The following is a 17,176-nucleotide window of genomic DNA, read 5'->3' on the forward strand; positions in this document are numbered from 1 at the left end:
CCAAGCTGCTTGGCGATGGTCCTGTAGCCCATTCCAGCCTTGTGCAGGTCTACAATCTTGTCCCCGACATCCTTTGGGAGCTCTTTGGTCTTGGCCATGGTGGAGAGACTGGAATCTGACTGATTGCTTCTGTGGACAGGTGTCCTTTATACAGGGAACAAGCTGAGATTAGGAGCACTCCCTTTAAGAGAGTGCTCCTAATCTCAGCTCGTTACCTGTATAGAAGACACCAGGGAGGTAGAAATCTTGCTGATTGATAGGGGATTAAATACTTATTTCACGCAAATCAATTTATAACTTTTTTGAAATGCATTTTTCTGGGTATTCTGTTGTTATTCTGTCTCTCAATGTTAATAAAATAATAAAAAAATAAAATAAACCGACCATTAAAACTATAGACTGATCATGTCTTTGTCAGCGGGCAAACATACAAAATCAGCAGCCGATCAAATACTTTTTGTTCCCTCACTGTAGTAAAGGAAGGGACCAGTAAATTACATATTTACCCGCCCCTTCCTCTACACTACATTCTGAAACATCCCCCGCAGCAGCCAGAAGCAGGCAGCTCTGCAGGGGAAGGCGGGGGGAACATGGGGGCCCTCAGGATGTGCCCAGGCACACCCCATGCGCTCACGTCTGCTCCCCGTTGTGTTCCTATACGCAAACTGCAGAGATAAGAAGGGAAACGTTTCAGTGTACAGACGTATTTCTCGTAAGTAAAATTTGACACAGTTACTTTTTATTATTCTTCACTAAAATACTGCCCCCCCCCCCCCATAAATAAAGTAAGTCATATTTGATTTCCATCCTGTATTCACATTCACCGAGAATTAAATACAAATCTTAACCAACACTGCAATCCAAGATTCAGATCTCACTGGCAGCTTATTTCACCCTTTGGAGAGTTAAACATAAAAATACATTTATTTTTTATAATACATACATACATATAAATAGACATACTATATGCTTGGAGAATCAGATCAGTAACATTTTCCAGTGTAATGTAAAAGAACTCTTAAAACCGTCAATAGTTGTAGTTTATGTAAGAGCGCAGGCAGACAAAGCCCAGAGATGTTCCTCATGGGCGGGGCTTAGTAAAAGAAGGCAGGTCAGTACATACGAGCTACTTGGGGGATGTCATTGGTTAGTGGAGTTGTAGTTTGATCAGAGAAAGCACAGTGATGGTTGCCCCCCCCCCCCCCACCCCCGGTGGCCACTCGTATCGCAGCTGAGGGCCAATGCTGGAAGAAAGAGGGGGCCAAATAATCAACTTGAATACGACACACCTACGTATCTTGCTACTAGCCCATAAACAACAATGACGGAACGGATGTGTCTACAGGTATTCAGGCATGGCCACAAATGTCCGGATTGGACGACACGACCACCATACCATGTGGAGTGAATACAACCTTCTTCTCCTTTGCTGACATGAGAAGGGCCACTGTTACTGGTTGGCAGCCCTCTACCGCCGGTGTTCTTCTACCTCTAAGGCATGCCTATTGGCCAATGAAACATCCCATCATAGTGATGGGCCAATGGGAATATAAGGACACAGGGCCGGGAAAAGGGGTGGGCAAGAGGTCCGCCTGACCTGGGCGCAGGGGGGTTGTGCTAGAAGGGATGATTTGGGGGGGGGGGTGTTCTAGGTGGGTGGTTGGATGGGAGGAGTTGTGTACTAGGAGGGGAAATTTGGGCGGTGGGGGATTAGTGCTATAGAGAAGGGATGGGGGGGGGGGGGGTTGTGCTGGGATTCAGGGCTTTGAAAGGGGGTGAGAGTATTTATTCTCAGAGGGGAAATTTGAGGGATAGAGAATTTGTGCTGGAAAAAGGGATTGGGGGGGGGGGGGGGGGTGAAAATGTATGCTCAGAGGGGAAACTTGAGGGGTAGAGGATTTGTGCTAGGAGGGAGGATTTGGGGGAGGGGGGATTTGTGCTGGGATGGGGTATTTTGAAGGGGGGGCATGTATGCTTAGAGGGAAATTTTAGGGGTAGATGATTTGTGCTAGGAGGGGGGATTTGTGCTGTGAGTGGGGTATTTGGAAAGGGGGAGTGCATTTAATCTTAGAGGGGGAAATTTGATGGGTAGAGGATTTGTGCTGGGAGTGGGGGATTCTGAGGGGGGGGGGGACATTTATGCTAAGAGGAGGAAATTAAGGGGTAGGTGATTTGAGCTAGGAGGGAGGATGGGGAGGGTGTGTGCTGGGAGTGGGGTATTTGGAAGGGGGGAAAGCATTTATGTTCAGAGGAGCTTGAAGTGTGAAGATTAGGGGGGGGGATTTTTGCCGACACATAATGCTCATATATTTTGAGAAGGGGAGGGGGCGCCATTTGGCATCTTTGCTCTTGGCGCTAAATGACCCTGTCCCGGTACTGTAAGAGGGGAAATTTAAGAGGTAGAGGATTTGTGCTGGGAGAAGGGATTTGGGGGGATTTGTGCTCAAAGAGGGGGGTGATACTTTATGCTCAAAGGGGAAATTTGAGGGGTAGCGGATTTGTGCTAGGAAGGACGATTTGGGGGGGGGATTTGTGCTGGGAGTGGGGAATTTTGAGGGGGGAACATTTATGCTCAGAGGGGAAATTTGAGGGGTAGAGGATTTGTGCTAGGAGGAGAGATTTACGGAGGATTTGTGCTGTGAGTGGGGTATTTGGAAAGGGGGCCCATTTAATCTTAGAGGGGAAATTTAAGGGGTAGAGGATTTGTGCTGGGAGAGGGGATTTACGGAGGATTTGGGAGGGATTTGTGCTAGGAGTGGGGCATTTATGCCTCCTATTTGGAAGGGGGGCATTTATGCTTAGAAGGGAAATTTGAGGGGTAGAGGATTTGTGCTAGGAGGTTTTTTTTTTGCTGGAAGTGGGGGATTTTGAGGGAGGGAGCATTTATGCTCAGAGGGGAAATTTAAGGGGTAGAGGATTTGGGTTAGGAGGGAGGCTTTGGGGGGTATTTTTGCTGAGAGTGGGGTATTTGGAAGGGGGGGGCATTTATGCTTAGAGGGGAAATTTGAGGGGTAGACGATTTGTGCTAGGAGGGGGGATTTGTGCTGGGAGTGGGGGATTTTGAGGGGGGTGCAGTTGTGCTCCAAGGGGAAATTTTTGTGGGGTAGGGGATTTGTGCTGGGAGGGAGGATGGGGGGAAGGATTTGTGTTGGGAGTGGGGTATTTGGGGGGGGGGGCATTTATGCTTGGAGGGGAAATTTGAGGCGTAGAGGATTTGTGCTGGGAGTGGGGTTTTGGAGGGGGGAGAGGATTTATGCTCAGAAGAGCATAAAGTATGATTAGTGTTCACATTTTTTAGGGGGGAGGGAAGGAATTTTTGCCGACACATAATGCTTTTCCGTTTTGGAGGGGGGGTGGTGGCGCCGCTACCATTTGGCATCTTTGCCCTTGAAGCTAGATGACCTTGTCCCTACACTGTACGGAGATGTTGCTGATGACCTTGTCCCGGTCCCGGCACTGTGCGGAGATGTTGCTGATGACCTTGTCCCGGCACTGTGCGGAGATGTTGCTGATGACCTTGTCCCGGCACTGTGCGGAGATGTTGCTGATGACCTTGTCCCGGCACTGTGCGGAGATGTTGCTGATGACCTTGTCCCGGTCCCGGCACTGTGCGGAGATGTTGCTGATGACCTTGTCCCGTAACTGTGCGGAGATGTTGCTGATGACCTTGTCCCGGCACTGTGCGGAGATGTTGCTGATGACCTTGTGCCGGCACTGTGCGGAGACGTTGCTGAGGCTGTGATCATAGTGATGTCATCAGTTCCGGCCCGGGGGTAGGCAGAAGTGGCGGATCCCCTGAGGGAAGGAATCATACGTCGTGTATACTGTCAAGAAACAGCAGCATAGAAAAGCCGCTCAGCTTCTCCACCACAATCGGCAAATACCACAATCGTCTTCCAATCCCACCCAACACCAACATCCTAATATTTTAATTGCACGTATAGGCTTGCGTCCTTTCGCTGCACGTGCTGCACGTCACGTGGCAACACCAGTGGAACTTGCAGTGGCACTGCCACGTGTGGGTGTACTGGAAGGTTTTATATCCGCGACCGCAGCACAGGAGTTCACAGCTGTCGGACAACGTGGACGTGCGGTTACACAGGCGCCCGTAGGTGCCCATGCTCCCCGTCGCATTGTCCCTCTCACAGAAGTTGGGGGAGCTGTCCACGTAGACCAGGTCAGTCTCGGCCGGCTTGTTGTAGCTCTGAGGATTCTTCAGCTTCAGGAAGGTGGGCAGCTGCTGGCGCCTCCCCCTGACGGCTTCCACCATCACCGCCTCCTTGTACCGCTCCTTCAGCATGTAGCCAACCTCTCTGAAATGAGGCAGGGTGACCCAACAAGTCTTCACCGTGCAGGAACCCGAAACTCCGTGACACTTGCACTCCAGGCGGACGCTCTTCTCTAAGATCTAGAAGGAGGAGATGTCATGAGAAACAACGTTGGCATCAAATTATAACAGTTCTTCCTCCTCCTTCTTCTACAATAAGGCAGAACTACACTATATTACCAAAAGTATTGGGACACCTGCCTTCACACACACATGAACTTTAATGGCCTCCCAGTCTTAGTCCGTGGGGTTCAATATTGAGTTGGCCCACCCTTTTCAGTTATAACAGCTTCAACTCTTCTGGGAAGGCCGTCCACAAGGGGTGTGTCTATGGGAATGTCTGACTATTCTTCCAGAAGAGCATTTGTGAGGTCAGGCACTGATGTTGGAGGAGAAGGCCTGGCTCGCAGTCTCTGCTCTAATTCATCCCAAAGGTTTTCTATTGGGTTGAGGTCAGGACTCTGTGCAGGTCAGTCAAGTTCCTCCACCACAAACTCGCTCATCCATGTCTTTATGGACCTTGTTTTCTGCACTGGTCCAAACCATTTGGTGGAGGGGGGAATATGGTGTGTGGGGGAAGGTGGGATTATGGTGGGGGTTTATTTTTCAGGGGCTGGTCTTGGCCCCTTAGTTCCAGTGAACTCTTAAGGTGTCAGCATACCAAGACATTTTGGACAATTTCATGCTCCCAACTTTGTAGGAACAGTTTGGGGACGGCTCCTTCCTGTTCCAACATGACTGCTCACCAGTGCACAAAGCAAGGTCCATAAAGACATAGGTGAGCGAGTTTGGGGTGGAGGAACTTGACTGGCCTTGACAATATAGTGTATGTGTGAAATCTGATATTGGCGTTTGACATTAAAACATTTTTCTCAAGTCATCTTCCAGGACGGCACACCTGAGAGATGAGAGGCTCCTCCCTACAGGAAACACAATCAATCGACAGCTGTTTTAAGTCCCCACCCTTCCCCTTGATCCTCAGTTTTTGATTGTGTTTCTCCCTACACAGCGAAACTGTTTGTTTTTTTCCAAATGACCCAAAGCCTGGGGCTGGTGGTCTCCCCCTGGGAGCCGGACCACAAGCCTGGGAAGCCTCTGGGTCTGGTAGGATATTCTTGTCCTTCCTGGGGGGTTCCCCTATCTTTTCCTCAGGGCGGGCAGCAGAAATTGGAAGAGCCCCCCTGAGAGCTGAAGGACCCTGGGTACAGTGGTGTACCCAGAACTTCAGGGGCCATTATCCTGTCTCCCCCTCCTTACCTGTACAGGTGGCTGTTCAGACGGGGGTGCTGGCCATCGGTTCTTTCCAGGGGGATCTTGTCCCCGACTCCTGGGTCCCCGGTAGCTCGCGTGGGCTGCCGGAGAGGGCGTGGCAACAAGCACCCGCGTCATTTTCAAACTTCGGGAAAATGGCAGCGGCGTTCTTACCCAGGAGGGAAGGCTGAGAGTCAGTAGGAGCAGGCGCCCACATCCTCCTTTCTCTAGAGCGAGGAGGCACCAGTTTACTACGGTGTATGTCTGCCTTAACCACCTCAGATATGAAGATGGGAATGAGGAATGGAAGGCATTGCCCCCCCCCATGTATATAGACTGACTGACTGGTACAGTGCAGGACACAGCCTAACCTAGCACCTCCCTATGGGGACAGCAGTTGGGGGGGGGAGCACTTTGGCGGCTATCCTCCTTGCGTGTGGACCATAAGGATGGAAAAGCAAGCCCGCTGGCTGTGGCAAAAAGAGGAAGACGACAACGGTGAGTACTTTACTTTCCTTTTGCCGTGGGAAATTAGCTGCAAAATCCCCAATTCCAGCCAGAGGGTTCCTGGGCATTTGAGATCTCACCTGGGGTCTGGATTCAAATAGCCCTTAAGCTTCTGCTAAAAACACCAGCTGCAGCCCCTCTTACATCAGAGAAGCTGTATGGTGGACAGGTGGTGCAGAGGAACGAGTGTGCCTAAACCACCTCAGATGAGAAAGAGGTAGGTAGGCCATTGCTCCCCCTTCCCCGTGTATATACTGACTGGTGCAGTGCAGAACTTGGGGTCGGGATACAAATAGCGCAGACGCCACTGCTAAAACCACCAGCCACAGCTCCCTCTTACAGCAGAGACACTGTGGTTATCGCAGCAGTAGGTTGCCAGCCTCTCCCTACATGCCCAGTTGTGGTACATTTAGTAGGGATGAATATAGCGTACAGAGGGGACCTGGTAGATACAAAGTTACTTACAGGCCAGGTATACCACTGAACAGGTTATTAATTGGGCAGTGGTTGGTGGATTCAGAAGCTCCCCTGGTCAGCAGGTGCACTAGGTTACCGGCCCTATTAGCCCAGCTGCTAGGAATCTGAAGTTGCTTCACAATGTTTAAAAGCTGACCTAACATTCAAGGATGGGCAGAGACCAAGCTACTGTGTGGCACAGTAGGGGTTCCCTTGTCACAGATCCTCCTTTTGGGGGTTGCCTGCTATAGTTAACTTTCATAAGCTCCAACCTCCCACTCCACCTTTACACTGTGTTTATATTATAGTGTAGGAGGTAAGAAGAAACTTTTTTTATTGGTTTGGGCTACAATCCACTTAGTGGCAGATCTAAAGGCGATTCACCATAGATCGCTCCCTACATCCTTTTAATTGAGGATTTTCTGTGCAAACCTATGCAAGAGCTACATAATTGCTTGTTTGAAGCCTGCAAATAGCTATTTACCTCCCAGGCTAAACTGGTAACCACCTCTTCTAGAGAGGTCTTAAATTGGTCTCTAGGGCTGAGCTCATTGAGACTTTAGTTGCTAATCAGCACCACCTGGATATGTGCTGGCTAGCGTTTGCTCAGTCTATGGAGGTAAGGTAGGACAACAACTACTACTAATAGTAGGGTGTCCAACCATTTTAGGATCTGTTCCTTCTCTGGTGGTGAAGGTTTAGTATCTACAGCCCAGGCTATGCCTATGAAATAAATTGCCTGTTGGTTATTTCATAAAGGGATAGACCATGACTCCTCATTGGCTGCACACCAGTAGACCTCAGTAGTGAAGGTTTGTGCTTGCTGGGATGTTTTTGTGGCACAGCAGAAATACACATTGAGATTTGTGACATCTCTGCTTAATAAGGACTATATTGCTGTACATCAGAAATGCACTGCACTGAAGCTTGTTTGCTGTCCTTTATATACTAAAGGTACTGCTTTGTTTGGCTACAGATCAGAAGAATACAACAGTGAAGGTGGTCTGTACTTTCTGGTTTTGTGTTGCACAGCAGAAATGCACATCATTGTGTCTGGTGACATCTCTGCTCATAATGGTTATATTTCTGCACATCAGACATACACAAGATTGAGGTCTGTCTGTGGGGCTTTGTGTCCTGTTTTACTGCCTTGTTGGTTACTTATCAGAAAGGCAGCAGTGAAGTCTGATGGTCCTGATTTGCGTGGCGCTGTGCTGATTCAGACAGTGCTATTAACAGCAATGGCTGCCGAGTTTAAACATGCGATTTGACATGTTGAGTCGCATGACAAATCATTTCAATATGGATGTGCTATCTCTATTCATAGTGTTTTATTGTTGCACATCAGATTTATACAGCATTAAGGTCTGTGAGGTTTTGTGTCCTGTATTACTGCCTTATCAGAAAGGCAGCAGTGAAAATTGATGGTTCGAATTTGTTGGGCTACTTAGTAGAAATACAAATTGAACCCCTGCCAGGTGTAGTACATATACTGCCTTTGGTAATCCATGTAGCACCACAAAGTGGTGTTGTGCTGATTTTAGCCATGCGATTTGACATGTTGAGTCGCAAGGCCAAATCGCTTCAATATGGATGTGCTATCTCTATTCAGAATTGTTATATTGTTGCACATCAGACATATACAAGATTGAAGGTTGTCTGTCCTTTTATGTCTTGCATATACTGCCTTATTGGCTGCCTATCAGAAAGGACACAGCAGTGAAGATTGCTTGTCTTTTTCTGATTTTGTTTTTGCTGCTCAGCTGAGAGACACATTGAGGATGGTGGCCTCTCTGCTCAGTATTGGTATATTACTACACATCAGACATACACAAAGATTGAATGTTTGTGTCCTGTATGTCCTATATTTACTGCCTTATCGTTTGTATATCAGGCTAAGCAGTGTTTCTCATGGATCTACCTTTCTGCATCTTAGGGATACACAGCAGGGGTTTGTTGGCTGCAATCCTCCAGGGAGTCACAGCATTGGGGACCCCTTACTTATTCGACCTGAAAATTGCTATTTGTTTTTTTTTTTCCCTGCGACCTGTGTAATCTTGAGGTCTGTGGATCCAGGAATCAGGGACTGCTGGTGTCGCACAGACACAAATGGTACCCATTGGAAGCCATAGTATATGACTTCTCATGCGTCTTGCAGTCCCAAGTCGCAGGTTGGGTCGCACGGGTGTGGGAACCCTAAACTTATCTGTCCCTTCTGATTGAGGTTTTGCTACACAGCAGGAATACTCATCATGGCGTTATTGTTTTATTTTGCAGCAGACCAGAAAGATTGCAGCTGTAAAGGCTGTCTGTCTTTTTCCTCAGTGTCTGCTTTTATGTTGTTGCACAGCAGAAATACTCAAGATTGAAGCTTGTTGGTGCTTTCTGTTTCAGAAAAACACAATGCTGCAGGTTGCTTGTGTCCTTTCTCAGTGTTGGTTCTATCTGAACTACACTACAGAAGTGCATGACAGAAAGGATTGTCTTGTGTTCCATATTTTTCCCTGTGGCATAGCAAAAATGCACAACACGGGAGTTGGTGTTCATATTAATCTTATAACTGTGGTGGTTTGTCAGAAATACACAACATAGAAGTTTGGGTCTTTCTGTCTTTATAGCCTTGTTTTGCTGTACATAGGTAAAGCACAACAGTAAAGGGGGTTCCTGTCCTTTCCGTATTTATATATCAGTTATGACCTAGCTAGCTGCACTAAAGAAATACGCAGCATTTAGGGTTTGCTTGAGTCTTAATGTTTTTACGTCTTGGCAGCACATCAGAAAACCAGACTATGAGGACTGTTTGTCTACGTTGAGGTTCAGATTTGGGTCTCTTCCCATATTTGATATATTGGTTTAGCTAGTCACACTCAGGCACACAACATTGTTGTCTATGCTTGTGTCCTTTCTGTCTAAATCTATTGTGCCGTGCCCACAATCTATGATCATTTTATTTGTGATATTAATAATGCATGTATCACCTTTTTGTATTTCAGCCTTCTTTTCCATGGAGGGGCCAGGAGTTCGGGCTGCAGCTGCCACATGTCAGAAAACCTTGACCACTTGCATTCAGGGATGCCAGAACCATTTCCTAGGGTTGAAGCCCTGTAGGGTTATGGGACACTGGAGGAAGGGGATAATGAATCGCCCTGTTTAGTAAGAACTTGGAGAGTTCTGTTCAGAGGAGTATTAGGGCCTAAGGATGAAGTATAAAGATGTATACCCGATCGAATAGGTTTCGGCTCGGTGCATGGCCTTCATTTTGCCCTTTTAGCAAAACTAGACATAGCAATATGGGTAGTCTACTCCTGCTAGGGACTTTAACTCCTGAAGAAGGCTCTCAGGCGTAAGTAAGGACATAGATTGGGCGTGCCTTAAACCCAGGGTTCAAGCTTCTGTTAATCTATTTCCCTTAAGTAGGCTTCCCTTTAGTCTTTTGCTGACATAAAGATAAAAAGGAAGCAGTTTTATTTCCCTCAACAGGATAGTGTTAAGACAGGCCCTCTTATTGATTAATGTAGTGTCCTTGTCTTACACAGGTCTCTTATTTATCTTTTTAGTGGTTCTAAGTAGCACCCACAGGCATAATAGGCCATGGTTGTTAGATGTGTGAGATAGGCAACATTGCTAACCTACAAGTTTAACATGTTTTCTGATTCCATTTTTAAGAGCCCATTTCACCTAGATACTGCATCTGAAGCGGAAAAGGCAGGAACATCTGTGGAGCAGACCTGCAGATCAGCCGCATGATCCAGCTAACATGCCTTCATCAAGCATATGAGCGTATGGAATGGAGGTAAAGCTCACTGCAGAGCCAAGGTTCGCCAAGAGGGTTTTGCAGTGGCCCCACCCTAAGGTAGGCCTGAGGTACTTGTTTATCCTCTCAGGTGTGCCGTCCTGGAAGATGACTTGAGAAAAGTACCAGTTACTTACCGGTAACTGTCTTTCTGGGAAATCTTCCAGGACGGCAGGCCTACTTCCCGCCCGTTGGAGGAGGGAAAATTCTAGAACACTAGAAGGTGAGTACCTATGAGGAATGATTTCCCTTGTGAACCTGGTTCAGGAGTTACTTCTCTACAAACTGAGGATCAAGGGGAAGGGTGGGGACTTAAAACAGCTGTCGATTGATTGTGTTTCCTGTAGGGAGGAGCCTCTCATCTCTCAGGTGTGCCGTCCTGGAAGATTTCCCAGAAAGACAGTTACCGGTAAGTAACTGGTACTTTTTTTTGCAGGAAGAAAATTTAACTGTTTGACCCAAAAAGCAGATTTTACTCTTAAAGGAAGGAACACTTTTTGCTGCAGGGCTGCATCGGATCGAATTGCTCCCGGCAGTCGGCTGTTTCTAAAATTATTTACTGGTAAAGCTTTGTGAGATCCGGCCCCCAAGAAATAAGACAGGAGCACATTCCTTACAAACGTAGTGCAAAGAGGGAATCTTTTTTTACTGTTTTGTGACCATGTCGTTATTATTATTATTCAGGATTTATATTGTGCCAGCAGTTTGCGCAGCACTGGGGAGACTTCCCCTCACTTCCTGCTTTAGTGACAACATTGTCACCAAGACAGGGATAGATGGGACAGACAGCAATAAAAATCTTCAGACCGAAAAATTGGTGGATTGCTGGACACTAGTACAAAGGATAATCTGCAGGCGAGTAGTCAGGGAAGCTCACTGGAATCCGGGGAAACCAGCAATGGTCACCATAGTAGTCATCCAAAACGACAATCACAAAGGAGCACCAATGATGCTTCATATTTCCAACTGAATGTATCTCTCTATCTCCCGTCTGATCGATGTTTATAAACAATGTTACTTTGTATCTCTCTATCTCCCATCTGATCAATGTTTATAAACCCAAGGTTACTTTGTATCTCTTTATCTCCCGTCTGATCAATGTTTGTAAACAATGTTACTTTGTATCTCTTTATCTCCCGTCTGATATGTGTTTATAAACAATGTTCCTTTGTATATCTCTTTATCTCCTGTCTGATCAATGTTTATAAACAATGTTACTTTGTATATCTCTATCTCCCATCTGAACAATGTTTATAAACAATGTTACTTTGTATCTATCTCCCGTCTGAACAATGTTTATAAACAATGTTACTTTGTATCTCTCCATCTCCCGTCTGATCAATGTTTATAAACAATGTTACTTTGTATCTCTCTATCTCCCATCTGATCATTGTTTATAAACAGACAATGGCAGGGGTGATTAAAGGGTTAAATATGTTCCTAAATTGTGATTGGTTACTGTGGGGGGGGGGCTGCTTATACTATGGGAAGGCAGAGATCCGTGTTGTCTCTGCTTTGCAGGAAAACAGGATTACTACCTTCCCTACTTACAGAACAGCAAACTGCCTTGTTTACTGTGTCCAATCACAGTGGGAGCACCGGTAGCGCATGTGTGTGTGTGTGCGCCCCAGACCTGGAAGGGCCACCCTGCTGCTGTATTTATACGGTATACGGTCAGCGAGCGGGTTAAGCTGAAATAACTTGTAAGGAAAGTGATGGGCGACTCTACCTTTCTCCCCACCAGGTTGTTGTGGAGGTTCATCAAGGTGCGGGCGTTGCGCTTGACCTCCCGGGCATCCAGGAACTCGCGGGACAGGCGTATGCCGTGCTTGACATCGGCGGAGCATCCGCCCCATCGCCACCCCTTCTCGGGGTCGTGGTGGCCGTGCTTCTCCCGGTCGCAGCCGCAGTTGGTCAGGTTGCCGTGGCTGCAGGCGTTGGTGATGGTGTGGGCGATGCCAGCTGACAAGATGGCGTAATAAAAGGCGGTTTCTCGGCTGCCTGGTCAGTGAAGAAAAAAAAATGAAAAACGGTTCCTCCCAATCCACCCTCTTTAAATAAAAGCTTTCCATTTTCATGGCAGTCCTTTCTTTAGTCCCGGTGATGTCATGGCCGGGTCCAGTAGCGGCTGGTGGGCATTTTTTTGGGGTGGTGGGGCGGCAAACAGTGCAGCCAAATGCACTGGCTATCATGACTACGCTCCGGGGGGGTGGAGTGAAACGTGTTGGGGCGTGGCCTAGTTGGGAGTCCAGGCTGAGGTCACCACCCCATGACACCTAGATGTGTGACTTTTAGGGGCCACCCCCACTACTCTTCTACCTCAACCACGGGTGGCTTCCCCCGGCAGGGGCATCATCACCAGCAGGCATCTCCTTCCCCCTGCTCGGTGGCTTCCATCTCCTCCCTCCTCCTGGGGGGGGGGGGGGGGACGACAATCAGAACGCTTCTCCTTTCAGGGCCAATCAGGAAACACGTGTCACACCCGCGCTTCCTGATTGGTGGAGAGGCAATTTAGTGTTAGAATAGGAAATATTCATTTGCTATTCTAACACACCTTGCGTGGGCTCCCGAGCGCAGTGCTCTGCGGCCAGAGCCCACCCTATTTTGATGCGTGTTAGAGCCTCTGGCTTAAAAAACAAAACAAAGAAAAAATGACGCGGTAAATAGGGGGGTGGTGCCGGTGTTGGAAAAGGGAGGCGGCGCCTGTGCTCCCTTAATGGATAGGCCGCCCATGGATGAGTTTCTGTGCATCTCTTTGCAATGCAGGCAGATCATGGCTGGTGGGAGGGACCAGCAGGGGGCTGTACATGGCGTCCTGAAATCATCACAGCCCCCCCCCCCCCCCCCAGTCTCAGTAATCCTCTCAAGAGCCCTGATGCATGCAGTGGGAGGAGTTATGCAAATATCAACATGTCCTGATGGCTGTAATTGAAAGAGACGCCACTCTCCTGGCTAGCCCATGTGAGATAAGAGTAGGAAACAGCTTCAGCCGTCACTCCTCTGCAAACCACGCCTCCAACCTGATGCGTTGCGCCCCGCCTTGATGGCTGGATGTCAGTCAGGAGCGGTGGGTGTTCATAGGTAGGCTGTACCCTCTTACTAGATAGAGAAGGGGAGATCAATGAATTGGCATTCGCTAGTCTCCCTACCCCTCTACTTAGCAGAACCCGCCGTGGGGGTTCACTGGGTCCACAGGTGGGAGAGCAGAACCTGTGAAGCATGGCGGGGGAGGGGCGTAGAAAATGCACTGGAGTTGCATGGAAGCCATCCAGCACCTGTACAGCCACCCAATCACTTTCCAGCTGACGTTCGGTTTGTTATATTTACACACATTCTCAGCTGTTAAAGAAGTTGGGAGTGTGTGTATATAGCCCACCCTCCACTGCTGGCGTATAGTGTATGTCATTGTGATTGTAGCTAAGGAGCTGTTAAATTCTTTGCTCTAATTTTTTGGTGGACCGACCCTTTCGATAAGTCAAATATATATATATTAGAATTTTAGTAAATAATGCACATGATATTCATCTATATAAATAAACATTATGTGTGTGTATGTATATATATATATATATGTGTGTATGTGTGTGTGTGTGTGTGTGTGTGTGTGTGTATGTGTGTATATATATATATATATATATATATATATATATATATATATATATATATATATATATATATATATATATATATATATATAAAAATGTGTGTATATTTGACTTATCGAAAGGGTCAGTCTACCTAAAAGTGAGCGTGAGGGGGAAAAAACGCCAATCCCTGCCCTTTACCATGTGATCAGCTGTCAGCCAATGATAGCTGGTCACATGATGTAAACAGAAGCCAGTAATCTGCATTTTTTTCCCTCACGTTGACAACATGAAGAGAAAAAAATAAGCCGATTACAAGCTTGTGTAAACGGGGCATCGGTCACACCAGTGCCCATCAGTACTGCTATACAGTGCCACCTACCAGTGCTACCTATCAGTGCCCATCAGTACTTCTATACAGGGCCACCTACCAGTGCTACCTATCAGTGCCAATCAGTACGGCTATCCAGTGCCACCTACCAGTGCCCGTCAGTACTGCTAACCAGTACCACCTACCAGTGCTACCTATCAGTGTCCATCAGTACTGCTATCCAGTGCCACCCATCAGTGGCCACCAGTGTCACTTACCAGTGCCCATCAGTACTGCTATCTAGTGCCACCTACCAGGGCTACCCATCAGTGGCCATCAGTACTGCTATCCAGTGCCACCTACCAGTACTACCCATCAGTGCCCATCAGTACTGCTATCCAGTGCCACCTACCATTACTACCCATCAGTACTGCTATCCAGTGCCCAGCAGTACTGCTATCCAGTGCCACCTATCAGTGCCCAGCAGTACTGCTATCCAGTGCCACCTATCAGTGCCCATCAGTACTGCTATCCAGTGCCACCTATCAGTGCCCACCAGTGCCACCTACCAGTGCCCATTAGTACTGCTATCCAGTGCCACCTACCAGTGCTGCCAATCAGTGCCTATCAGTGTTCATCAGTGCCACCTATCTCTGCTGCCTATCAGTGCCACCTACCAGTGCCTATCAGTGCTCATCAGTACCACCTATTAGTGCCCACCAGTGCCACCTATCTGTGCTGCCTATCAGTGCCACCTATTAGTGCCCACCAGTGCCACCCATCAGTGCCTCATCATCAGTGCCACCTATATGTGCTGCATATCATTGCCACCTACCAATGTCTATCAGTGCTCATTACTGCCACCTACTAGTGCCCATCAGTGCCTCATCATCAGTGCCACCTACCAGTGCCTATCAGTGCTGCCCACCAGTGCCGTTTATTTATCAAAAAATAAAACCCCCCAGTGCTGGTTAAATACCACCAAAAGAAAGCGGAATTTGTGTGGAAAAAATAAAAATAAAAATGTCCTTTGTGTACATCCAATTGTCATTCAAAGTATGAGAGCGCTGAAAGCTGAAAACTGGTGCCTGGGCAGGAAGGGGTTGAGAGTGGCCGGTATTGAGGGGGTTAAGAAACTATATCATTTTTAAAATTGTATGAATAAATAATGCACACATGATATAAATAGAACGCTCGCCTATAACAATACTGGATTGCGGTATAATAGATAACATCTGTATAATAAGCCCCCCCCCCAGGCTTAGTAGAAACACACACGGGGCAGATTTACTATCCGGAGACGATGGAATCCGGGCGAACGTTTCACAATGGTCATACTGGGAGCTCAGACTGGGAGCAGATTCCGGGGGAATGTCTTCTGTTATGTAGAAGTTTTCCCCCGCAGACGGTGAAGTATTTATATTGGAGGGGTGAGTTATGACAGCGCTGTGTACACTGCTGGTTATTATATATATAAGTCGGGTAATCCGATGATTTCAATGATGGTAAGCTGCGGAGGATTAGGGGAAGTGGCGGGTGAAGTGCTTTAGGTGGATGATGGGTCTCTGCAGACTTTTGTAGAAACCCCAATGACAGGTTGTGTCATCGCTGGATGGCGTTAAAGGGGCACTCCTCCCAAAAGTGATCTTTTCAGTATACAATGGGTGGAGTCATCACCTGGCTCCTTATATGGACAAGCCCCCCCCACCCCCCTCTGCAGCAGACTGATGAGTTCATCTCTCTGTCACTCTGCTCTCACCTCCTATCAGTGTGTTCCTTGCACTACAGCACAAATGATTGGCTTCTCCCCCCCCCCCCCAGATCTGCTGTGCAAGGACTGCAAGAATTCTTATAGCCCGGCGCCAATATACTCGGAAAGGACCACAAGAACACCCCAGGAGCGCAACACCAGCTTTTTTATATATTTTTATCTGTATGGTAGCGAGGGTCGGCGGCATGTCCTCCACGTGCGCCTCGATTGAGGGTTCAGGGCAGCAGAGGCTGGATATGGATATATGCTGCATTGTCATCATTTCTGATGGGGATTCTTAAGTAAGGATTCCGATGTAAGGGGGGCTCTGATGGAGATTTTGATGTAAGGGGGGCTCTGATGGAGATTCCGATGTAAGGGGGGCCCTGATGGAGATTCTGATGTAAGGGGGGCTCTGATAGTGATTCTGATGTACAGGGGGACTCTGATGGGAGATTCTGATGTAAGGGGGCTCTGATGGAGATTCTGATGTAAGGGGGGCTCTGATGGAGTATATGGTATAAAGGGGGGACTCTGATGGAGATTCTGATGTAAGTGGGGCTCTGATGGTGATTCTGATGTACAGGGGGACTCTGATGGGAGATTCTGATGTAAGAGGGGCTCTGATGGAGATTCTGATGTAAGGGGGGCTCTGATGGAGATTCTGATGTAAGGGGGGCTCTGATGGAGTATATGGTGTAAAGGGGGGACTCTGGTGGAGATTCTGATGTAAGTGGGGCTCTGATGGTGATTCTGGTGTACAGGGGGGCTCTGATGGGAGATTCTGATGTAAGAGGGCTCTGATGGAAATTTTGATGTACAGGGGGGCTCTGATGGTGATTCTAAAGTAAGGGGGGCTCTGGTGGAGATTCTGATGTAAGGGGGGCTCTGGTGGAGATTCTGATGTAAGGGGGGCTCTGGTGGAGATTCTAATGTAAGGGGGGCTCTGATGGAGATTCTGATGTAAGGGGGGCTCTGATGGAGATTCTGATGTAAGGGGGGCTCTGATGGAGATTCTGATGTACAGGGTGGCTTTTATGGAGATTCTGATGTAAGGGGGGCTATAATGGAGATGCTAATGTAAGGGGGGCTCTGATGGAGATTCTGATGTAAGGAGGGCTCTGATGGTGATTCTGATGTAAGGGGGGCTCTGATGGAGATTCTGATGTACAGGGGGGATTCTGATGGGGACTCCTGC

General features: G+C 47.8%; 1 protein-coding gene across 2 annotated transcripts in view; it reads right to left on the reverse strand.

Moving 5' to 3' along the window:
• Positions 1 to 795: 795 nt before the first annotated feature.
• Positions 796 to 17,176, reverse strand: part of LOC143963675 (protein Wnt-7b-like) — a 50,345-nt gene continuing 33,964 nt past the window's right edge. For both annotated transcript variants that reach the window (XM_077473489.1, XM_077473417.1), the window contains 2 exons: positions 12,064 to 12,335; positions 796 to 4,408 (listed from right to left, as the gene is read on the reverse strand). In XM_077473489.1, coding sequence (XP_077329615.1) covers positions 3,929 to 4,408; positions 12,064 to 12,335 — 752 coding nt within the window. In that variant the 3' untranslated portion in view covers positions 796 to 3,928. The remainder of the gene's footprint in view (positions 4,409 to 12,063; positions 12,336 to 17,176) is intronic.

This window comes from Lithobates pipiens, unplaced genomic scaffold (genome assembly GCF_037356315.1).
Source record: "Lithobates pipiens isolate NorthernLeopardFrog02 unplaced genomic scaffold, aLitPip1_a1.2 Scaffold_1, whole genome shotgun sequence".
Lineage (NCBI taxonomy): Eukaryota > Metazoa > Chordata > Amphibia > Anura > Ranidae > Lithobates > Lithobates pipiens.